This window comes from Chrysochloris asiatica, unplaced genomic scaffold (assembly GCF_000296735.1).
Source record: "Chrysochloris asiatica unplaced genomic scaffold, ChrAsi1.0 scaffold00194, whole genome shotgun sequence".
NCBI lineage: Eukaryota > Metazoa > Chordata > Mammalia > Afrosoricida > Chrysochloridae > Chrysochloris > Chrysochloris asiatica.
Window position 1 is genome coordinate 1,588,956 of NW_006408712.1, and position 26,483 is coordinate 1,615,438.

Sequence of the window (26,483 nt, forward strand, 5' to 3'; positions counted from 1 at the left end):
TTTATCTTTTCAGCTTGCTCTTCTATCTTAGCAGTATTGAGAGAGATTTGTCTTTCAACTCACTGGTTCTGGCTTCCATCTCTTCTATTCTGTTCCTTTCCCCTTTCAGTGTATTGTCCATTTCTGATATCTTATTATTGATCATCTGGACATCTTTTTGCAGGTTTTGAATTGTTTCCAATGCTGCATCAATTTTACCTTATTGCTTCTGTAGTACTTTCCTGACTTCTTCCTTGTTTTCCTCCACCCCTTTCGGAGCATTTGAATTTGTTTCTATATCATTTTTCTGAATTCTTTCTCAGGCATATCCAAAACCTGCTCTTTTTCCTCTATAAAGCCTTTGTCTGTCTCCAGCTCATTTTCATCAGGTACTCTCTTCTATTTTTGGACGTGTTTCAATATCAATTGTTGCTTTTCATTCATCATGATAGTTATGTGGGGTTTTTTTGGTATTTTTAAAGCTTAAGTGAATATTTGTTGTTTGTTGTTAAGCTTACTGGGTGTCTCCTGGTGAATATGATCAGGAGACAGGCTTCCCTTTTTGCATGTAATGTTTAGTAGTTGTTGTGGGGTCTTGTCTCAGTGGTGGAATATTATGGGGTATGCTTACAGCTTGGCTACATAGCCACGATTGCTGTCTCTTCTTGGGTAACGTAGGGAGAAAAAGCTTCCATCTCCAGGAAAGATGTGTGATCAAAAGGGCCCAAAGCAGAAGTAATATAAAAGCACAGACAAAAATCACTACTTTGGAACAGAATGAAGCTATGGTCTACTGTCCTGAGCTACACCATCAGTGTGTGTGCAATTAGAAGCCTCCAGCAGGGGGTGGGGGTGTCCACTCTCTCAGGCCCCTCCTCTAGTCACTACAGTAGAGGTGTACAGGTAGATACTGGGGAGTTAATGGGAGAAAGATTGTCCACTATTTTTGTCTCTGAAGGTCAGTTAGGTGTCTGTGTGTGCACAGCACAATTCTCGGGATGGTTGAGTCCTGTTATGCTGGGGTTTTACAGACTGCTTTGAATTGGTCCTGTGCAGGAAGCTTGGGCAGCGCAGGAGCCTCGGACCGCAAGGTCAGCAGCTTGAAACCACCAGCCACACAGTGGGAGAAAGGCAAAGCACTTCACTCCCGCTCAGACCCACAGCCCCAGAAACCCCCCACAAGGTTGTCTGGAGTAGGAACCTACTCCATAGTGCACTGACGCAAGGGGTCCCAATGGGGAAACTTTTGGATCTGTGGCTCTGCGGGTGACGTCATAAGTTGCCGTCAAGCTCCCTCTCTCTGTACAGTGGTAAAACTGTCCCACCTGATGTATGGGCTGAGCAATGAAGGTGGGACAGGGAAAGAAAGAGGGAGAAATGTATAGTCTCCTGCATCTCTTTTTTGTTGTTGTTGGTTTTTTGCAGATGCCTCTGTACTGCTTTTAGTGCAGTTTTCTGAGTCGTACTGGCTTTAGCTCCACCCTCTAAACGCTGCAGGGCAGGGCAGGATAGTCGCCGAGGGAGTCTAGTCTCCAGATTCTTAACTCGCTGTATTTTCCTTAATATCATGATTTTTTCACTTGCGAGACCAAGAAACTGACGTCCTGGATCTTATGGTAGATCCGGAGCTCTGGAGTTGTTCTATGAGTGCTTCCTTCGTGAGATTTCCCCCTCCCTTCTTTCTCATGGAAGCATACCCTACCTGGTTTTCACGGCTATAGCACCAACTGGAAGTCTATTCACTATAACTCTTGCCCTCCTCCCTGTGTCTTCCACTACCTTCATCTTTCCTGTGCCAACCTCCTTGTTGTGTATTGCCTTCCTAATCACCCAAGTTAACACGTGTTTACCATCTACCCCAGGAATAATTTTCCTTTCCCTTCCACTCCTGGTAACCATCAAAGAATGTTTCCTTTAGCAAGAAACCTTTCTTTTAAACTTTCTACAATAGTGGTCTCATACAGTATCTGCCCTTTTGTGATTGACTTATTTCACTCAGCATAATGTCCTCCAGGTTAATCCATATTTAGAGGTATTTTGAAGATTCAACATTATTCTTCAGCAATGCATATAGTCCACAGTGTATATATGTACCAAAGTTTAATATTCTTCTGTTAACGGGCATTTAGGCTCTCTTCATCTTTTTGCTATTGTGAACAGTGCTGTAATGAACATGGGTGTGTAAATATACATATTCATGTCACAGCTCTCATTTCTTGGAGGAAATATACCATATAGAGGAACTGTTGGGTCACATGGTTTTTCTATTTCCACCTTTTGGAGGAAGTGCCATACCATTTTAACGGTAGTTACACCAGTTTACAGTCCCACACACCATGTAGCAAGGTCCTAGTCTTTCCACACCCTCGCCAGCATTTGTTGTTTTCAGATGTTTTTTGTTTTTAATATTGTTATCAATGCCGGGATAAGATGATAATCTCATTGTTGCTTTGATTTACATTTCTCTAATGGTTAATGATTGTGAACATTTCTTCCTAATATGTTTGTCGGCCCAGCGATATCTTCTTTTGTGAAGTGTCTATTCATGTCCTCTGCCCATTATTTGCCTTCTTGTTGAAATGTTCTACAAATTTTACAAAGGAGTGCCTTGTTTGATACGTGATTGCCAAAAGTTTTTCTTCCAGTCTGTGGGTTCCCTTTTCACTCTCTTTATGAAATCTTTTGATGTACATTGTTGTTGTTGTTAAGTGCCGTCAAGTGGGTTCTGACTCACACCAACCCTGTGTTTAAGTTCAAGCTCATCAGTTGCTCCTCGGAAATTGCTATACAAGGTTGCTGTGAGTCGGAACCAACTTGACAACACTTAACAACAACAGTAGCGTTTCTGAGAAATGGCTGGTGGGTTTGAAAAGCCAGTCTCTTGTGGTTCAAACCGACTTTGCAGAAGCGTAGAATTTATTACAAACTTAACAGATGAATAGGAATGAGGTACTGAGAACTAAAACAAAGCCTCTAAGTCCATATATTTACTAACTTCATGTAAATTCTTAAAAAAACTCAAGTGAGGTCAAAATTACTGTTTGAAGGTCTGTATTACTTTTCATTTAGTCAAAGTATCTCACTATATGTTTTAAATTTAAATTCTTTAAAATACTTTAAAAGTCCTTATTCCTACCATTTCGTCCCGTGCTTCTGTTTCTTTTCTCAGAGGAGGTTCAAATTGTAATTTGTCAACTGAAAAATATAGAACACATATATAGTAATCCAATATCTTACAAGGTTAATCTCAGAAATATAATGAAAACTATATGAACATGCAGTGGGGAAAAAGAGTAAAGAGAAAAGGGGAAAGAACATAAAATCTCTACTTTTAACTAGATGAGTATTCCTATCTTTATGCTTACCAAAACAGAGTAATAATTTGGGAGCTTGCTAACTTTTTTGATTGAAGTTAGAATAACACAGTAAAGTTTATGTAAAGAAACTTTTTTAAATTATAAGTATTTAATTAAGGAAAAAAAGTAAGGATTTTCTCTCTGTAGGCTGCAGATTATTTTGAGACTAAATTAAACTATAATTTCAGGGCAGACATGAATCAAGAAATATTACCCATAAAATACTAAAAGAACAAATTTTTATCAAATTAGATGTTAAAATGGTATCCAGGAATTATATATTTTGCTAAATGTTTATATTTTATTTGCCTTAATCAACTGGTTTCAGAATTATTTTAAATATTTAAACAATTATTTTATATGAAACATTCTAAACAGAGAAAAGGATTTTTTTTTTCTGCCCATAAAGTATGCAAAATTTTGAAAACCTAAAATTCAGTGTGAAAAAAGGCAAAAAAATCAGCAGTCATACTTGCAACATAGAGATAACAACGTTCTCAGATACAGTCTTATCAGACATAAAAAAAAGCACTCTCAAATGGGACATTATTGTTACTAAAAAATTACCACTAAAAGCAATACAATATATTGATAATTCATACATCACATTGTCATATGATTTTCAATAAAAGAAAATCTTAGAAGACATCCCATGAAATATGATATATGATTTTTATCCCACACCTCAACTTCTAGTTTAATGTACTGTGGTGGCTTTTGTGTTGGTGTGATGTTGGAAGCTGTGACACTGGCATTTCAAATACTGGTTATTTGTTGTTAACTGCCACTGAGTTGGCAGTTAGTATTACCCATAATGGACAGATTTCAGCATAGGGTCCAGACTTGGAAAAATGACACAATGAGCTACTTCTAACAAATCTTGGCCAGTAAAATCACTTTGAATAGCAACTGAACATTGTCTGATAATAGTGCTAAAAGTTGAGCTCCTAGGGTCAGAAGGCACTGAAAAAATTGACTGGGAGAGAGCTGTCTCCTTGAAGTTGAGCAGACCTAATAGTGGGGAGGAAGTCAAGCTTTCAAAAGCGACCTTTCTTCATTGGTTGATGTGACACAACTTAAAATGAGAATTGCAAACATCTTTTAATAATTGGAACAAAGAATATCTGAATTTAGGAAGATGGGAACTTACCAAAAATGAAATGGAACACCTGAAGATAAATGTTCTGGGTGTTAGTGGTATTGGCCATTTTGAATCAGACAATCATAAGGTTTACAATGCTGAAAACATCAAACTGAAGAGGATCTATTCTGATATCAAACACTGTTGTTGCTGTTAAGTGCTGTCGAGTCAGTTCCCATTCATAGTGACACTGGATAGTGCTTCCGAGGAGTGGCTGGTGTTTGAACCTTACAGCTAGTAATGTATGCTTATCCTAGGATAATATCTACCTGCCTTCTAGGAAGACCAGTTAATAAGATTATTATTCAAATTTATGCATCAACTACTAATGTCAAAGATGAAGAAACTGAAGATTCTTACTAGCTTCTGTAGTATGAAATTGATCAACCATGAAATCAAGACGCATTGACATTACTGGAGACTGAAATGTGAAAGTTGGAAACAAAGAAGATGGATCAGTAATCGGAAAATACTACCTTCATAAAAAAAACAACTCTAAAGATCACATGATAGGATTTTGCAAGACCAATGACCTATTCATTGAAAAAATGTATTTTCAACAACATAAATAGCAACTATATGAGGGGGCTCTAGAGGTTCAAGGAAGAAATCACACTATCTTTTCATTCCATTTCTCCAAGAATGTTTTGAAACCCCTTGCACACCTGAACCTTGCCAGATGGAATACACAGAAATCAGACTGACTACATCTTTGGAAAAAGATGATGGAGACGCTCAAGATCATCAGTTAGAACAATGTCAGGGGCCAAGCTGGGGAACAGATTATCAACTACTTATATGAAAAGTTGAAGCTGAAGAAAATTAAAACAAGTCCATGAAAGACTGAGTATGGCATTGAATATATTGCACCTGAAGTTAGAGACAACCTTAAGAACAGATTTGGCGTACTGAACACTAATGACCAAAGTGCAGGAGAGCTGTGGGATGACATCCAGGATATCACACATGAAGAAAACAAAAGGTCAATAAAAAGATAAGAAAGGGAAAAAGACCAAAATGGAAGAGACTCCGAAGCTTGTGGAATCTAGAGTAGCTAAAACAAATATGCTGGACTGCAAGGTTAGCAAGCCAACCTTGCAGTTCAAGCTCCCCAGCCACTCCTTGGAAACCCTATACAGGGTTGCTATGAGTTGGAACCAACTCGATGGCACTTAACAATGACAACAAACCAAATAGTATGGTGCTGTAGGATCAGCACCATCAGTAGTTCAAACCCATCAGCTGCTCCTCAGAAACCCTATACAGAGTTGCTATCAGTTGGAATTGATTTAATGACACTTAACAGCAACAACAAAGTAAATGGAAGAAAAAGTAAAAGAGCTAAACAGAAGATTCCAAAGGGCAGGTGAAATGTGCAAGAGACCTGGTATTAGAAAACCAAAGAATACACTTGGCATTTCATACTTGAAGAATTAAAGAAAAAAATTCAAGCCTCAACTTGCAATACTGAAAGATTATATGGGCAAAACATTGAATGATGAAAAGAACTGGTTGACACCGAATTATTTCAGAAAGTACCACATATAATCAAAAAGCGATGGTACTGAAGGAACAAGTCTAACCTACACTGAAGGCATGGGTGAAAAATAAGGCTTGAGGAATTGATAAGAATACTAATTGAGATGTTTCAACAAACAAATACAACACTGGAAAGGCTTACTCATTTATGCCAAGAAATTCAAAAGACAGATTACTGGAAGAGAATGTGCTCATTCCAAAGAAAGGTGACCCAACAGATTGCAAAAATTCTTGAATATCATTAATACCACATGTAAATAAAATTATGCTGAAGATAATACAAAAACAGTTGCAGTAGTACATCACCAGGGAACTGCCGGAAATTCAAGCTGGATTAAGAAGAAGACGTGCAATGAAGGATATCATTTCTGATATCAGATGGATCTTGGCTGAAAACTATCTAGTAACAGAAATATGTTTACTTGTGTTTTATTGGCTATGCAAAGGCATTGAACTGTGTGGAACATAACAAATTATAGGGTAACACTGAAGAATGGGAATTCCAGAACACTTAACTGTGCTCATGCGGAACCTATACCAAGAGGCAGTCACTTGAACAGAACAAGGGGAGACTGAATGGTATAAGATCAGGGTCGTATCCTTTCACCACACTTATTTAATTTAAATGCTGAGAAAACAATTCAAGAAATTGGGCTATATAAAGAAAAATGTAGCATCAGGATTGGAGGACGACTCCCTAACCACCTGTGATTTACAGCTGCCACAATTTTTGCTGAAAGAGAAGATAACTAGAAGATCAAAGACAGTTGTTGTTGTTGTTGTTGTTAAGTGCTGTCAAGTCGATTCCAACCCATAGCAACCTGGTATAGGGTTTCCAAGGAGCAGCTGTTGAGCTTGAATCACCAACCTTGCAGTTCAAATGACTTTACAGTCTGACACATTAGCTCACAGCACCACATAAAAAAAACAAAATTTCTCACAAATGGATCCATAATCAGAGACCCCAGAAATAGCAGTCAAGTAATCAACTGACATACTGCATTGGGCAAATCTGTTGCAAAGACCTCTTTGAAGTGACAAAAAGCAAATTTGTCACTCTGAAGACTGAGGACCATCTGACTCAAGCCATGGTGGTTTTAATGCTTCATGTGAATACGAAAGCTGGAAAAAGAATAAGTGATGCTTTTGAATTACAGTGTTGGCAAAGAGTATTAAATATACTATATGCCAGAAGAACAAATAAATCTGTCTTAAGAAATATAGTTAGACTTTAGAAGCAGGAATGGTGAGACTTCATCTCACATACTTTGAGTATGTTGTCAAGAGGAACCAGTCCCAGGAAAAGGCTATCATACTTGGTAAACTAAAGGTTCAGTTAAAAAAAAAGATAAAGGGAAACTCTCAAAGAGATGGACTGATAACAGTGTCTGCAACAATGTGCTCAACAAAGCAACAATAATAAGGACAGAAAAAGATTAGGCAGTGTTTTGTTCTGTTGTACAGTGTCACTGTGAGTTGCAACTGACTCAGCAGCACCTGACAAGAAGAACAAGTTTAACTGACAAGCTAATATAAAAAACCATGATCATTCTGGTAGTGTAGTGGTTATAAGTCAGGCTGCTAACCTCACGGTTAGTTCGAAACTACCAGCAGTTCAACAAAAGAAGATGAGGCTTTCTGTTCCCGTAAAGATTTACAGCCTCGGAAACCCTAAGCAGGGTCGCTATGAGTCATAACCAACTCCACAGCACATAACCACCACCACCATCAATCATTAATGACAACATAATTTAAAAATAAATTAAATTAACATCTATATTGTAATTCAAGAAGAACCACCTTACTCCTGAAATAGAGATGAGAAAAAGCTTATTTTTGTCATAAGCAGAAACACTGGTAAACAGATCTAGAGATTAATGTCAAAAGGCATAATCATGGAAAAGAAAAAGCCACTTTTTAGTATCAAGAAATAACCCAGAAAATTAAAAAATTAAAAAAAAAATTCCTACAGGAAAGGACTGTCATAATTTTCTAAGGTTAACTGAAATATGAATGTCAAAATAAACCAGAATCAGTAAATAAAATGAGATTTCATTCATATTCAAAATCTCTATTGCCTTTATTATCTTTAGTCTTCAGGTAAAATAAGAAAGACAAATGGAATTTTCACATTTAACCTGGCAAAAATTTCAGAAATTCCTGAACTTCTTTAGTCTGAAGTGTTTTGCAGTTTTTTTCCTTAAAATTCCCTTTTAACTTCATTAACTATCTCCCAATGAACCCAAAACTGAGCATTCTACACATTTGGGAATATTTCCCCCAACTTTAGTCTCTCTAATATTACTGGTAGTATAGTTAGACTGTCAGTGTGTGTGAAGTGAAGGAAATTTATTAAAATGAATATTCCCACTCTTGTCTGGATGATCTAAATTGCTGACAAGAGCAGTAGTTCCAATTTCCAGATATTCTGATATGTTAAGTGTACAGCCTCAATTAGTCTGAGATTTTATATTTCTATAAAAAATACAAAAACACCCAATTCAACCCTCCAGAAGCAATTGAAATATATACCAAATACATACAATTTATTTCTGAAGCTGTCCGTTCAGCTCTGGCATTCCTGTTTGTAGATCTAATGGTATGACGAATGATTGCATGGGGCTGTGAACATAAGCAGAATACATACACTTTAACAAATTTCAATGATAAAGTTAAAAGGTCAATCTTTTAATTAAGTGATCATTTGCTGACAAATATGATTATTTACAAATAAATCATATGATAAACATAAATACAAAAAATAAGGTAATTAAAAAGTTTAATTATTCATTCCATGTTTATAGTATACAAATATTGAAGGGATTCAAAGACCTATCAGACAGAGATCCTGTACTCAAACACCTTACAGTCTAGGAAGATGAGACGTAGGCACAAATACAAGACAGTAAATAAGTGCCATTAAACTGAATGCTATTTATTGGGGCTGGAGGGTAGGTAGGATTAAGGAGTGAGTGTTAAAGCTGGGACTATGGCTAGGTCTGGGCTAGGCTTTGAACTTTGTTTACCGTTACTGTTAGGCTTTAAATGTACGACTAGAGCTAGGTGTAAGGCTTGGTCTAGTTTTTAGGGTTACTGTTAGAATTCAGCAAAAAAATTAAATAAAACTAAACCTATTTGATTTCCTCTGCATCTGGAAGTTCTGTAACTGGGTAACTCCCTCTTTTTACCTTATGGTTTGTTGTTTGCAACTAAATCTCTGGTTATCTCTTTTATTCTTTCTTAAAGGTCTGTTTTACTTTTGTACACTTCTATATCTGGGTTGGTCTATGTAATACTGTCATGTATGTTAGTCTCAGACTGTTCCTGGCTGTTGTTGGTTCTCTATCCAAAGAACTCCCTTTAGTATTTTTTTATAAGGTTGGTCTGGTTTTTACAAATTTTTAAAATTTCTGTTTGTCTGAAAATTATCCAATTTCGTGTCATATTGTGGTGCTGTAGGTTAGTACTGGACTGCTAACCACAAGATTGGTCCTTCAAACTCACCAGCCACTCTTTAGAAAATCCTATACAGGGCCACCATGAGTTGGAACTGATTCCATGGCACTTGACAACAACAATATTTAATGGACAATTTCTTTTAATTTTTCATTGTGAATTGAGTGAAGGTTTACAGACAAGACCATCAGTTTTAAATTCAATAAATCAAACACTGTTTCATTTCAATGACTGCAATCTCCTCCATGCAACAACAGTTATCCTTGCTTTCTCCCTATGGTTCCTATTTCCATTCTACCAACCTTCCCATTCCTTCTTAACTTTGACCTTAGGTAAATGTTGCCCTTTTGATTTTTTAAAAAAATATATTAAAGATATATTAAAGCACCTTAAATATAATAATACAGAAATAACAATAACAATAATATTTTGATGCTTTGATTTTTTTTATTGAAAGATTCACTGGGCAAATTACTGAATGATGTAGAAAGTATCAAGAGAAGATGGAAGGAATACACAGAACCAAAAGGAAATGGTTCATGTTCAACCATTTCAAGAGGTAACATATGATCAAGAGCCAATGATACTGAAGGAGGAAGTCCAAGGTGCACTGTACCCTTTTGATTTTGAAGGGTGAACATATCTAGAAAAACTAGTATTGTTGTCCGTGCTATATACCTAGCTGAAAATTGGGCCACAAGGGTGGGATTCTTTCTAGAGCTGGCTGTGGGCGATAGTTTTAGGTTTCTCCAGTCTGTTTCTGAGCAGTAAGCCTGGTCTTTTTTTTTTTAAGAAATAATTTTGAGTTTTGTTCCACATTTTCTCCCAGTCTGTCCAGGACCTTCCACTGTGATCCCTTTCAGAGCAGTTAGTAGTGGTAGCTGGGCACCAACTAGTTCTTCTGGTCTCAGACTCGTGGAGACTGATGTTAACATGTTCCATTTGTCCATTGAACTAAATGATTCCAAGCATCTTCAATTCTCATCACTCTTCTTTCTTTTGCACATGGAGAGGCCAGTAGTTGCACCTTTAGAAAGCTGTTCATGAGCTTTTATGATCCCACATGCTACCCACCAAAGTAGGGTATAGAACACTGTCTTTGTGGAGTATGTTATGCCAATTGACCATATATATTGTCCTCTGAGACTATGGTCCTGAGCCACCAGGCCCAGTAACTCATTGCCTTAAGATGTTTGATAATATCTAAAAAGTTCTCATCATTTTGACCACTGTATGCTCCACACCATTGAAAGCTGTATCTGCAGGAAATGTTAAGACCCATGTACAAATATCAAGTATCCTCTTTTAAACACTTACATATTTGTGGGCTATATAAATAAATAAATAAATACATATCGCACTCTTCCTCCCACACTTATCCAGGCTGTGTCTCTGTTCATGTATCTACCTTCAGAACACTGTAGTTCCAAGGGTACGTTATTGTTGTTAAGTGCCGCTAAGTTGGTTCCGATTCATATCAACCCTGTATAGGATTTCCAAGGAGCAGCTAGTGAGTTTGAACCATTGACCTTGCAGTTCAAACCAACCTTGTGGTCCAGTGCTTATCCTATAGTGCCATGCATATCACTATTCACCTCTATCCCCTTTAGCCCTTGCATATCTACTTCCCTGTGTCTTCACCATTCTTCTGCCAACCTCCCCCTCTTCTTGTGTATTGCCTTCCCCCTTCTTATATATTGATTGCCCTGCCTATCACCTGAGTTAACATGTGTCTGGGAGTCCTGGTGTGGTACTGTGGGCTAATGCACTGAACTACCAAAGTGGGTTTGAACCAAAAGGTCGGCAGTTCAAGCTCACTAGTAGGGTCCCTGTCTCTCCACACCCTCGCCAGCATTTGTTGTTTTCTGATATATTGAGTTTTGCTATTAATGTTGCGATGAGATTATATCTCATTGTTATTTTGATTTGCTACTCTCTAATGGCTAATGATCATGAACATTTCTTCATAGATTTGTTAGCTGCCTGAATGTCTTTCTTGGTGAAGTGTCTGTTTATGTTTTGTGCCCATTACTAACTGGGTTGCTGGTCTTTTATTTGTAGAGGTGTTGTGGTGGCACTAGTAGCTAGTGGTTATGAGTCATTTCTGACTCACAGCGACTCTGTATAGGGTTTCAGAGGCTGTAAATCTTAACGGGAGCAGAAAACTTCATCTTTCTCCCATGAAACAGCTGGTAGTTTTGAACTGCTGACCGTGAGATTAGCAGCCCAACTCATAACCACTATACTACCAGAGCTCCTTAGAGGTGTTAGTAAATTTTAGAGATCAGTCCTCTGTCTGATATGCCATTGCAAACATTTCTTACCCAGTTTGTGGGCTTCCTTTTTATTGGTTAGGTGAAAACTTTTGATATATGTAAGTTGTTAATTTTTAGAAGGTCCCAGTCATCTATTCTGTCTTCTGTTACTGTGTGACTGTATATTGATGTCATGTAGAGACCAGAGTGTGAATACAGTAGCTCTCTGTTCACCTGCCTTCAGAAGCAGGGGCACTATGTCCAGTTTCTGAGCTCAGGAGGGGGTACCTCTGGCTGCTGGGTTGACGAGGGTGAGCATCGGTCGTGCCTGGACTACCAGGAGTGCATGGGAACAAGGGAAAACTGCACCTCTTGCTGCCAACGTCCAGCTGTGTCCTTTAGACACAGGCCGCTTCACAGACAGATGATGCACCACTTTACACCAGCCCACAGTCTGCCTGTTTTTCTTCTCTCTCACTGCTTATATTCAACTTATTCTTGCATTCAAGACTCAGTCTACCTCTCTGTCCTATCTGATGCTCAGAGTTTCAGGATCATCATTTCTTTCACTGGGTCTCCCATATCTTTGTTGCAGAGGCTGGTTCAGTGTGTCTGCTTACTCGGCCATCTTGCTCAGGACTTCCTAAATTGATTACTCTCAATGCAGAGAGTCCTGGTGTGACACTGTGGGTTAATGCGCTGGACTGCAAGGTTGATTTGAACCACAAGGTCTGCAGTTCAAGCTTACCAGCCACTCTTGGAAAACCCTATGCAGGGTCGCTATGAGTCAGAACTGACTCGATGGCACTTAACAACAACAATGCAAAGAGCAAGAGAAATGAATTCTACCTGAAGGGATGCAGACATTTTCATGAAAGATTTATTATCTGATCTGGGGCCCTGAAGGACTAGTAGTAGGCTTTGGGTATGCAGATACTTGGGATAAGAATTCTAGATAGCAGAAAGAACAGGAACAGCACGATACAAAGTCAATAAAAAAAAAAAAAGAAAAAAACTGTGGCGTATTCATAGGAAAAAAGGGCTTTGCTATTTGGCTATAGTGATGAACAGGTGAAAAGACAACAAAGCTGAAAAGACAGATGAGAGTAAACCAGATTAGGAAGGGCTTTAAATGCAAGAGTTGTTGTCACTGTTAAGTACCATGGAGTCGGTTCCAGTACATAGTGAACCTGCACAGGGTTTCTGAGGCTCTAAATCTTTACGGGAGCAGAATGCCTCATCTTTCTCCCGTGGAACCACTGGTAGTTTTGAACTGCTGACCTTGAGGTTAGCAGCCTAGAGGTTTCAAAATTTTATTTTCTTGGCAAATGGAAGAAATTTTGGGAGGTTTTACAGTAAGAGAAGGGCATCACAAAAGTCAGGCTTTACATGTAATCTGGAAAGTATGTAAAACAGCACAGAAGGGAAAAGATTGGATGTAGGGAAATGACGCAAGCAAACTATAGTAAGCCACCAAGTGAGATGCTTGTTACCTTCCATAATTCCATCCTCTTATATAAGCTCCTGCTTATTTGAAGCTAAGTTTTCATCAGAGTTCCTCCTCTAGCTACCAAATTTCTGAAGACTCCTTTCTCACTAACTAATGATTTTGAAAGTGGCTCATGTTTTTCCCTTCTAATTCAAGACCCACCACCATACCAAAAAACTTCAATTGTCCAGTTGGATGTAGTAGCCACTCTTCTGAATCTCATCTATGACTTCATTCTCTACAGACAGTCTCCCATATTTGAACGCATTCTCCACCCTAAGATCTTATCTTGTACCCTTGTCATCAACTCTGACATTACAAATTTACACTACGCTCTAAATGTCAGATCCTTCGAGTTTGCAATCACTCTCATTGTTATCTGTTTAATCCCACGGAGAATTTCAAGTCCATGGATCCATTAATATCTCATTTTCCCATTAGCATGTCTCCTTTGTGCACTTCTTCCTGTATCTGGTGGTCCCTAATTTCAAGCAATTTCTTGCCAGCTTCTTAACTTTCCTTTGCCCCATAGTCCTTCAGTACATTGGTATTAGTATAGCAAGATGCTAATCATGGATAAATGTAACTAGTTACTTTTGTGTTCACATCTGTACTATCAATCACTGTTGCAGGAAAATTATAAAGCAGAAAACACTGAAAATTCACCTAATCTGAACCCTTGAGTTTGCCCCTAAAACTTTCCTAGTCATTTAATTAATCCATTCTCTTCAGTTACTGTTTCATACCTACTCCATCTCTGTAAATCCATCCATTTTCTTTACTTTCAGATGACCTTGTTATGTACTTTACATAGAAATGAGAAGCATTCAGATGAGGCTTACTCAATCTCTACCTGCGTACTCAACTATCCTACTACCTAATAAGGAAAGAAGTCTAAAATCAAGTCTCTAATCATACTTGTGATCTCAGTTTCTCCTTCCTTCTCAGTAACTAACTGTGCCTACTTATAATGGTTCTCTTTCCCCACCGAAGAAATAAGCCACACATTCCCTATCCTCCTGCTTCTGACTCTCCTTCTTTCTCTGTTGCTCTAGGAAAACAGAGAGTAATTGTTATGCTTTAGATGGTCACTTGTCAACTTTAAGACCCTAAGCACTATGCAACAATCTAGGAGGTAGAACATAAGTGCTAAATATGTTATTGGGACAATTAACTAGGGTGACCCTAAACCTCCAAACCAAGAAACCAAATCCTATGAGGTTTTTGGTTTACATAAGCAGGCTCAGCACAGCAGTTAATTCTTTTTTGTTTCTTTTAATGTTGCTGCAAATACAGGTATGCATCACTTAATGTCCATTTAGGAAACATTTGAATACATGTAAGTCTGACCACATACACGTCTGACTGCAGTGGTCCCATAAGATTTTGTTTTATTAAGGGAAAGCATTCTCCTTTTGCTAATCATTTCCCCCTAATAGTTTTAATATGGAGCACTGGTGGCACTGTGGGTTAGGTACTGGAATGCTAACTTAATCACTAGAAGCTTCGTAGTAGAAAGATTGAAGCTGTCTGCTTCCATAAAGATTTACAGCCTCAGAAACGTCATATAAGGCCACTTGATGGCAATGGGCTTTTTGGTTAAATGGTTTTAAAGGCCACAAAACCTCTACCACTTGTCTGTCAATTTGTCACACTGTGGTGGCCTGTGTGTACTGTGATGCTGGAAGATGTGCCACTGGTATTTTTAATGCTGGCAGGGCCACCCATGGTGGGCAGGCTACAGTTGAGCTTCCAGATTAAGAAAGGAAAGGTGAACTACTTTGTAGCTAAACCAGCTTGGAACCTTGAATTAGAAAACAAATTCTAAGGTTGTATTACATATTTGTTTTTCAATACTAGACTGCAAACACTTCCTTACCTCAAAGTCATCATCATCCCCCTCAGTGTAATGTGCATGGTTGTCTGGATTGTTCAATTTGTCCAAGAGTTCAACTGCTAGGGCCCTAGAGAGACCAGGCTGTCCAACAAAAGTATGCTAAATAAAAACAAAATAAAACAAAATTTTATGAATATGTTTTTAACTCTATAGTATATATACAATGTTATTTGTGTTTTTATATTTAGTAACTATCAGAGACATGCACATGTGACCCAACTAATACAAATAAATTAAGAAATATATTAGTTAAAATGTTAACACAGGATCCAGAATTGTAACAAAGGAAATTTTGTGGCATACATTTATAGCATGATTAAGTTCTCTATACAGTTAATCTGTATCATAGGCAAAATTTTATCCGTGGTTATGGCTATACCAATGAAATTAACTGCCCTTGTGATTATACTAATATGCAAATAAATACTGTGAAACAGTCCAATAGCATAATAGGAAAAAGGGAAAAAAAATTGTACGTTTTCTAATATGTTTAAGTCAGGAAAATTGTACAAAGATTAATTAAAACATTTCAATAAAATTCTTAAGTTGTTGTAATCATTGACTTTTTCTAATATCAAAGTGTTATAAACACACAAACACACAGTGTATTCTGTAAATTTACACTGGAAGCCAAAAAAAATCATTTTCAGAGGACAGTAATTTTTAAGAGCATTTTCTAAAGTAGGGGTTGGCAAAGTATGGTCCATGAGCAAAATCTGATACATCTCTTTTTGCAAACAAAGTTTTATCGGAAGACAGCCATCCTCATCCATATCTCTGTCATCTATAGTCCTGTCTCTGGCTGCTTTCACACTACAATGGCATAGAACTGAGTAGCTGCAACAGATTCTATACGGTTCACTAAGTCTGAAATGCTTACAGTTTGCCAACTCCTGTTCTAAAGGGTCATTAACGTTTAATATTAAAAAACCCTACACACTTTTGTTCTAGTGATAAGTTAATTGTTGTCTGACTACAGGAAATCCCCCTTAAATTTCAATGACTTACAGTTAGAAGTCTTTCAGCAGTTGGTCTTTTTTTGGGGTTTTTGGTTAGTGCTATTTTGACAAAATTATGGAATGTTGATGACCTTCAAATAAAAAAGACATGTACAAAAATATTGCACTGTTAATTGTTTGATGTTGCTACATAAAACTAATTTACAAGCAGTTCGAAATTCTAAAATATTTGTTTTTTGCTTGAGACCTCTTGGTCCTACATAAGCTAAAAAACTAAACCCAAACCACAGTGCTTTAATTAGCTTTTTTTCTTAAGTAAAATACAATTAGGTAATACAACAGTAATATGTTCTTATTCTTAAGTGCTGCTGAGTTGGTTCAAACTCATAGTTATCCTGTAAAGGGTTTCTGAGGAGTGGCTAGTAGGTTTGAATGCCAACCGTGCAGTTAGCAGTCCAGTGTTTATTCTACAGCACCATGCCAGGAGCCTGACCAGAAATATGTCACCTCTAAAAAAATACTTAAAAAACAGAAGTGGGGATATTGTGTCATATGCTTTATAATCCTATATTCTAGGTATGATATAGGAATAAAAACGACCTTTCCTGATTTCCTAATTTATGTAACATATAAGTGTTCTTGCTACCCCAAAAGGCTTGGATGACATAAAAATAGAGTAGGTAGTAAACACACTGCAGTATTTAAATCCTAAAAAGGCCACTGAATTTCTCAAAAGAAAGGACAAATTAGAGGAAACAATTTTAGCAATCAGAAGGGTTTTCTAGATACCTGCATCCATGAAGCAGGGAAAGGGCTAAGACATAATATAAAGGAAATTACATTCTGATTATTAATTAACAGCAAATAAGAGTTTTTCCATCACTGCCAAAATTCTACTAGAGGAGGACTGGGCAAGAAGAGAGAGACTAGATAATCCATGTGGTCAGCAATGACAGCAAGCTCATAGCAGCTCTCCACAGAAAATCCAATTGCTGCACTGCATTTGGTGGTCCATTTAACGTGGAGTCAGATAGTATCTGAGTCTGGAAAAGGTTCCCCAATGGTAATGACTGCACTGGAATCTGTGACTTTACTCTTTACAGCTTAAAGTCAGTCACTCATTCCTGGATGTTCCTATTGTAAAGTTATTCCTATCGTAAAGTCTTCCAGCAGTTTCAAATGGCTGGGAATTTAGGATATAGAAATACAAAGACACCAGCATCAATACGAAAGAATACATCTTACAAAAATACATAAATTCCTTGATTTCCACAGTGGGATTTGCCTTTCACTCCTGGCATAATCTCCCAAATGACCCAGTTCCTAGAAAGTATGCACAGGCAGGCTAACAAAGGATAAAGTAGTGATTTCTAACCTTTTTCTGTGGGGAAGGAACCTTTTAGAATCTTAAAGAAGCTACGGACTCCCTCTCCAGAAAAAAATGGATAAACATACAGAATTCTGGGGATTTACCAAAAAATTCATATAATCTAGATTAAGAATTCCTAAATTTAGGAACTTGGAAATTTTAATTTACATAGTTTATTAGACATCTGAGGAATATATTATCAGAAAAATTTAATTTTTATCATGTAATTGAAGACATCCTATGGACTATAAAGATCAAGTGCTTTACTTTGATTCAGAAGGGATGGGGTTGAAAATAAGTGTCCCGGTCTCTTGGAAACCGCTTCCTATCACCTTCCATGAAAGTCAGCATGTAAGTGGAAGTAAAGCAATGCAGAGCAAACCCAGATAAATCTCCACAATATATCCATTCCTTGGATACACACCTCAAATTCTTTCCTTATCACATACATATCTTACCAAACTTGTCAAAAGGTTACAAAAATGATTCTAAGTTTATAAAAGGCAGCATTGGACTAGAAAGGGGTACTGAAACAAATAAATAAAGCTGTATCTTTGTTATAGCCTACAAGTAAATACCTGTGTAACTTTAGGAAAACTGCTTAGTAACTCTAGAATCTAATATCATCATTATCGTCTATAACATAAGGAACTGATCATGTTCCTTTCAACTGTAAACTGTATATATCTGTATACTCTTTAACTCACCATTTTGTTTTGTCCTTTAGTTTCGGAGGCTGAAAATTACTTTTTGACATTAAAAAGAGGGCCCTGAAACAAAAATTCCAGTTAAATACAAGTAATGCCAAGATTCTCATATTACTACAGCTAGTAACTAGAACAAATACTCAGTAATGAATTTATACAAGATAACTTTTTATGTAGGCACTGATTAAAAGCTGGTATTGAATACAGAAACAGACTTTTTAATATTTTGGACAGTTTATGGAACTTTTCCTGGCTATAGAGAAGACCTTTAAATTTCAAACAAAAAGCTTTCAAATGTTAGAGAAGGATTTTATTATTATACTGTTGCACATATAACTAATATTGAATCTTAAACATATGTCTGTAAGTATATAACATTCTGTAAAATGAAGAGATCATACGTTACTATAACACTAGGTTGTGTGTTTAACCAAAGATTGGTTTCTACAACTACTTTGCGAATATAAGTAAATCCTATCCAATTCCTGAACGGTTTCATTTTAGACAGTAATGTTTCATATTCCCATTTCTCCTGTATATTATATAAGTGATACAGAAGTTAACCTGAAGGAGGGATTTGTTTCTCTATGAATTTTCCTTTGCTCCATCTTCCCATGGATTATATAGGTAGAAGAATTGAGAATTTAAGAAAGAAGTTCTAAAATGCTCTATTTTACTTTTTCCTACAAAACCTCTCCCAAGACTTTACCTTTAAAAAAAAATTGTATCAGTTATTTTTTAAGTTATTAAATGATTCATATATTGAGGAAAACTGAAAAAGAAAAGATCTATACTCTCACCACCCTAAGATACTAACAATCTAAAATGTTCTGCTTTTCTTTTTAGATTGTATCTAAGTGCTTACCAATTATTGTTGTTGTTTGTTAAGTGCCATGGAGTATGGTTTAAACTCACAGGGAACCTGTATAATAAGGTTTCTGAATTTTAATATCTTTTGTGGGATCAGAAAGCCTAATCTTTATCCTGTAGAGTGGCTGGTGGATGCAAACCATTGACCCTGTGGTTTACAGTCCAGTACTAATTATTACATTATTATAACGACATTATATAAAATACTGTATTTCATTTTCTCTCTAATAACAAATTTTCCAAACTGCTTTGATTAATGCATATGCAACAGCTGCTCTTAACTGCTAAATATAAATTTAATAATTCACCTATTATTGGGCATTTAGATTTCTTTGCCTTTTATACTAAAATGGGTAATTCTTAAGACTTTTCTTGTCTTATTTTCTATATATAATTTTTATGTAGAAGAATCACTAAAACATGCCATTTCAAGTTAATTTCTTACAAGTTTGTACTTATCTGCATTCTAGTTAAAAGCATGTAACTTTAACTTGTATATCTTCAGTTAATTGTGTGGACTAAGATTTTCCATATGTTTCTTTAGTATCTATTACTTGCTCAGAAACAATCTATCTTTTGCCTCTTTGGTGAGGGTGGGTGGTTTGAATGAGTTCCTTATGTAGTATAATACAAGGGGGTTTCAAAAAGTGCATGGACAAAATCCATTATCTTTGTATTTCATTTTTCCACTCACCTTTTGGAATCTCCTTGTATTAATCCTCTGCCCCCAAACCAAACCAAACCAAACCCACTGCCACAGAGTTGATTTCTAATTCATAGTGACTCTATTATAGAGTTCCTGAAACTACATATCTTTAGGGGAGCAGACAGTTTCATCCTTCTCTCAGAGTCAGTGGTGGGCTTGAAACACCAACTGCGTGACTAGCAATCCACTAAGGAGAACATTTTCCTCATTCTGTTGATTTTCTTATAACACATTTATTTATTATATTAAGTTTATTTTAAAATTTTACATTATTTAAAGTTTAAATCTTAGCCCAATTAATGTTTTCCTTCAAAAAAAAAGCTTTCCAAAGGCCCTAGAATATATAAATATACATACTAAATATGCAAAATGCACATAATAATTATAATAAACATAGCTACCTTTTTATTATCTCTAAACAAAAGAAACAATCAAAAAAGGGCCATTAAAAAATTTCATCTGTATTAGTTTAAATTCTTATTAGGACAAAAAAGAAACAAATTTAACTGATGAACTAATGCATGTAAATTCAAAGCTGACCTTTATAATGATAACTGTTATCAGCTAGTATGATTAAGTATGATATATTTTGTAATTTTGAGTATTTTTCCAACTTTTTGTCCCACTCTATACAGCACCTTCTAATGTATCCCTTTCAGAGCCAGGCACCATCTAGTTCTCCTGGTTTCAGGTTTGTGAAAGTTAAGGACTGAGTGGTCCAGTGGTACACTGGACTATTGTTTTCATGTATCTTCTATTTTCTATGATCAAGACTGGGAGAGACCAATACTTGTACCTTAGGTGGCTGCGCAGGTTTTAAAACCCATCTTAGTAACTCCACAGTAGGATTTAGAACATTGTTTTATAAACTATGTTATGTTAATTAATCTGGGTTTCCCCTGAGACTATAGCCCTGAGCCCCTAGGTCCAGTGACTTATTCCTTTAAGGTATTTGGTTTTGGCTAAGAAGTTTCTATAACTTTGCCTCTTGTAAGCTTTTACTATATTCATGGATATATCTGCACCACAGGCACATAAATATATATGTAAAAACATCCTCTGTTAATCTCTATATATCGGGGATACAATTTTCTTCAGTACAGTCTTCAAAAGGAGCTCTGGTATCGTAGTGGTTACCAGTTGGGCTGCTAATCTCATGGTCAGAAGTTTGAGATTACCAATCTCATGGTCAGCAGTTCGAGACTACCTGCAGTTCCACAGGACAAAGGCGAGGCTTTCCACTCCCGTAAAGATTTACAGCCTTGGAAACCCTATGCAGGGTTGTTATGAGTTGGAACCGACTCCACGGCACGTAACCACCACCACATCTCACATATATACGTATACGGCACATAACGACAACAACAATATATATCTTTATTATGTTCACATACTAGAAAATGAGCTTGGAAGATCTGATTTATCAGTAATCTCCCAAAGATTTTATTAATAACTGAATAATTGTATATAATGAGAACACCTCATTGGATGAAGATCAAACATAGGTGGCTGAAGTTCTCCAAGTTCAATTGCTGTTATTCCTACTGCCCAGATATCACAAAGTTGGTTGTAGCCACCATTTTTTTCCACTGCTGCAACTTCTGGGGCCATCCTTGAAGAAATAAATGAATATTTTTGATTTAAAAACCTGTAAGAAATTTCACTATACTTACAGTTGCATGAAAGAAACTAGGAAATAGAAATCTATACCAATCAGTAAAATATTTCAATGAAAAACTTGAAAGTGTAACTTTAAAAGTATGTATTTAAAAGAATAAATGATGTTTTGGGGAAAGGGATCAAAGCTGTATTCTTCTAGGAAACTAGGGCCAAGGTATTACAGTGACTAGGGCCAAGCATCTCTAAATACTTTTTCAGGAATGGGACAGGTAGTGCTGATGGACAGACAAGGCTAAAGGAGTTAAAAAAAAAAAAAAGAAAAAGATCACATTGAGAAAGATAATTCAAGACAAGTTTGTTGTTATTAAGCGCTGTCAAGTTGGTTCCAACCCATAACGACCCTATATAGGGTTTCCAAGGAGTGTCTGGTGAGCTTGAACTGCCAACCTTGCAGTTCAAACTGACTGTGCAGTCCAGCACATTAACCCACAACACCACACAAGTTAGTGGAGGAAAAGGTTGAACTTGAATTGGAGCCCAGGGAATACAAAACTACTGGGATCAGTTTTAGCACTGCTCAGTGGTGTACAGCTCACCAGGACAATTGTACTTCCTGGCACAGTGGCAAGGAGAGCTGTGATCAATCAACCCAGCCATGAGTAAAGAGAGGCGGAATGTGAGTCACTCTTACACAAGGGAAAAGCTTAAGATAAACACAGGGAAAGAGTACCCTAGGGAGGTAATGAACAAAACTGAAGCAGTATTATTTTTATCTGATATAGTCAGAGTGAAAACAGACAGTTTTAACTAGAAAATAGGGCTCAAAAGAATGGACATAGTGAGAAGGGAAATAGGCCTGAAATAAAGAAAACTGTATAGGCAATCTAATATACCCATGTTTGTTTTTTTTCTTAAACTTTTATTTAAGTAACATTTATTGGGGTGCTTTGTTTTGCCTTATTAAAAGTAATATGTTCACTAAAGAAAGTATGTTATCGTTAGGTACCGTTGGATCAGTTCCAACTCACAGTGAACTATGCACAACAGAACGAAATCCTGGCCAGCCCTGTGCCATCCTCATACTGTTACACCTGAACACACTTCTGGTGTCATTATGTCAATTCCAAAGAGAATATGGAATATGTACATTAAAACATGGAAAAAATAATTCAAGCACAATTCCACCCAGAGAGCTACTGTTTTACATATTTTCATTCACAATTTTTATTTAAACACACATACAAACATATTTATAAAAGGGCATAATATTCACATGCCCCCTTTTTATCTTGCTTTTAAAAGAGTGTATTATGAGTCTTTCCTTTTACCACTTAATCATGTTACATGATTTTTAACAGAGGTGTATTATTTTATTAAATAAAAGTATATCATCTCTTTCACTAATTCCTATTATACATATACCCATATTTCTCTCAAATTTTGGTTACTAAAATATTATGCATAAAGCTCTTCATATATAAATCTCTGACTCTAATAAAGCTGTAAGTAGAATTATTATGACTAAAGGACATAAACATTCTTTAAAGTTTTTGAAACATTGTTAATTTTTATTATTATTATTTTTTTTTTACCAATTCCACTTTTACTACCAAATATACAGTAACAATACATATTACCCACACCAGGACACTGACTACTATGCAATTTGTTAGAAAATAATTTCACCATGTATTTATTTGCATGAATATTTATTTTGCTTCTATCAATGAGGATAAACTTTCTTATTTTATATTTTATAGAGTCCTGATGTGGTGCTGTAGGATGAACACTGAACTGCTAATCACAAGGTTGACAGTTCAAACCCACCAGGCATTCCTTGGAAACTCAACAGCACTTAACAACATCAATATTTTCATGCATTATTTTACAACTATTTCTATTAAGATATTCTCTTACTGATTCTTGAAAACTTTATATTAAAGAGAAACCTTGTTTATGATATTTTTGCCAATATTCCCTGGCTTGATACTTCATTTTTAATTGTGTTGATGCCCATTTAAGCTGACAGACAAATTAAAGTTTTAAATTTTCAAGTAGTTAAATCTATCAGTTTTCCCCTTTAAGGTTTTATACTTTTATTGCATGAATGGTTTACTCAACTATTTAATGTTTGAATCCATATATAATTTATTACGGTACTGTTTAAGTGCTGTTGAGTCAATTCCAACCCATAGCGACCCTGTATGGGGTTTCCAAGGAGCAGCTGGTAAGCTTGAACTGCCGACCTTGCAGTTCAAACAGCTTTGCAGTCTGGCGCATTAATCCACAGTGCCACACTAGGACTCCTTAGGTATGCGATATGGAGCTACTTTAAATTTCTTTAGAAATAATAATACAGATTACTGTTATCATTATTGTTAAGTGCCACTGAGACAGTTCCAATGCATAGTAACCCTATATAGGGTTTCTGAGGAGTGGCTGGTGGGTTTGAGCCATCGACAGTGTGGTTAGCAGTCCAGTGCTTATACTACAGGGCCACATACTGCTTATTAGAGAATCTAATCTTTCAGGCAAATTTTAAATGTCATATTTTACAACATTTACTAAAACATTTTACATATTAAGGTTATTACTAGGCTTTCTATTGTATTTCAATGATCTTTCAGTATCAATAACAAAAGTAATGTTTTACAAAGATTAATTTCTGTAACTGGTAGGATACACTAGAGTTAGGGGTGTCTGGTTCAGATTAAAGGAGCCCTAGGGACACAGTGCTTGAAGTGCTAGACTGCAAACCATAAGGTCAGTGGTTCAAACCTACCACCCGATCTGTGGGAGAAAGAAGTGGCATTTGGCTTCTGTGAAGATTACAGCCTTGGAGACCCTATGGGGGCAGGTCTACTCTGCCCCCATAGGGTCAGTTATGAGTTAGAATTGATTTAATGGTAAATGGTTTGGTGCAGAACAATGGGTGGGGTAGGAGGTAAGAGTTTTTACAATTAGGAAGTGAAGTTGTAGATTATACAGAAGCAACAAATAGAAGAAAATTACAAGAAGTTAGGAGTCTTTCATTTGTAAAATTTCATACCTATGACTCCTCTTTTGAAACAAGATTCGAAGGCAGTTGAAATTATTAGTAGTTTAATACAGGGGAAGAACAAAGATAAGTATCTAAGGTTCCTAATCTAGTCAGAACTATGATAATATTAAGGAGCATGTAAGTCTCCTGACTTTCTAGTTAAGTATCACTTGTATACCAAATTATCAAGGTTTATCACTAACACAGAAGAAATAATAATGTATCAAAGTCAGTAACAGTAAAATCTTACCAATAAGGGGTACCAATAAAAGATTTCCTCTTTGCAATGGTTGCTGTTATTTTTGCAGCCACACCAAAGTCAGCTGGTAGGGGAAAAAATGAAACAAACAGAAAATTTTATTTTTTTGTCAATAAAACAACTATTTCTTAGTATCTCCTTTAGTCATGACATTATTAATAATTCAGATACTGTTGTTGTTAGGTGCCACTGAGTTGGTACCAACTGATAGTGACCTTACGCATAGCAGAAAGAAACACTGCCCAATGCTGGGCCAACCTCACTACTGTTGCCACGCTTGAGTTCATCGATGCTGTCACTTGGCCAATCCATCTTGTTGAGGGTCTTCCTCTTTTTCTCTGACCCTCCACCTTAGAATGCACGCAAACTGAATACTTAAATCTCCCCTTCCTTGGTTCACGACATACTTACTCATGAAAAGAAAATAATTTACTGACATTTTATTAGAATGAAAATGTACTTTAATGTAGGGGAAAAAGCAAAAAAACAATACACAGGGTGAAACATCTAACGTGATTCTTTTTATCCCAATCCAAGTTAAAATTTGTATACTATAAAGTCTTTTTTTCTATATATAACTCTTTTGTTCTTGTTTTTACGTACGACTGTAAAATAAACACATTTAAATTCATTTATTTGTCACTTAACACAGCAGTGATTTAGTGATTTCTTGATTGCATATTCTTCCTAAGAATTAATTTAGATGACTGGATATAGTCCATAAGTGACTTTCTCAGTTTAACAGTTCTTCTATTGTATTTTTTTATTATAAATAATGCTAAACATACCTCTGTGAATATTGATTTTTCATCTTTAGAATTACTTTTCTTAATGAGTAAAATTACTGGGTCAAAGATGCATATTATTGTGGCTCTTTCTATGAATACTGAATGTACTTAATTGTCATTGAAAATTTTAGTAAAATTTTGAAGAACATTTTAGGAACTTGATGTAACATACCTAATTTTACATCACCATGGTCTGTCAATAAAATATTTGCACCCTAAAACAAAAATACAAACACTAGTCACTTAGCATCATAAAATTTCTTTAAGTAGATTAGAAAATTAAACATGTTAAATGAACTTACTTTTATATCTCTATGCATTTTGCCTTTAGTATGTAAATAGGCAAGACCCTAAAGTAAAAAAACAAAACAAAAAGTAAACATTAGCAAAACTACAAATAAGAAAAATTAATTATTAGAGAATCTTAGAAAGACAAAAACTTAATTTTAATATTTGTTTTTTAATAGCTTTCTCAAGAAATATATGATATACAAAACCATACATATGTAATGTACTTTTTAGTAAGTCTGGCATATGTATACATGATGAAAAACATAATCAAGATAAAGAACATAACATCAACCCAAAAAGTTTTCTCACATAATTATATAATTTTTCCTTTTCTCCTCATCCCCACCCCCAGCAAACACTGATCTGCTTTCTATCTTACAGATCAGTTTGCGTTTCTCTTTTTAAGTTTTATGAAAATAAACTCATACAACATGTGTCCTTTTTTGTCTAGTTTCTTTCATTCACCATAACTGAAATTCACTCATAAATGTATTAATAGTTATTCATCTAAATGGAAGGTACTCAGATACTATTACCGAACACTTTGATCAGGGACCCAATAGATTTTGATCAAAAGGAGGAACATAGTAGACTGGAACTTCAAATTCTTATTGGATACACTGAAATTGAAGAAACCCCAAAATATTCAGCCTGGAAATATATATATATATATATTTTTTTTTTACCATTAAATTCTATGCTGTTTATTTCTTCTTCATGTTTATTTTTGTGGATGTTGAGAGTAGACCTCACAGTACATAC

General features: G+C 36.0%; 1 protein-coding gene across 1 annotated transcript in view; it reads right to left on the bottom strand.

Annotated features, from left to right (window-relative positions):
• Positions 1 to 26,483, bottom strand: part of MAP4K5 (mitogen-activated protein kinase kinase kinase kinase 5) — a 142,830-nt gene that overhangs the window by 45,222 nt on the left and 71,125 nt on the right. Inside the window, 9 exon segments of the mRNA XM_006872337.1 lie at positions 3,116 to 3,174; positions 8,559 to 8,637; positions 15,095 to 15,211; positions 16,121 to 16,202; positions 18,148 to 18,210; positions 21,204 to 21,335; positions 24,634 to 24,706; positions 25,603 to 25,645; positions 25,733 to 25,780. Coding sequence (XP_006872399.1) covers positions 3,116 to 3,174; positions 8,559 to 8,637; positions 15,095 to 15,211; positions 16,121 to 16,202; positions 18,148 to 18,210; positions 21,204 to 21,335; positions 24,634 to 24,706; positions 25,603 to 25,645; positions 25,733 to 25,780 — 696 coding nt within the window.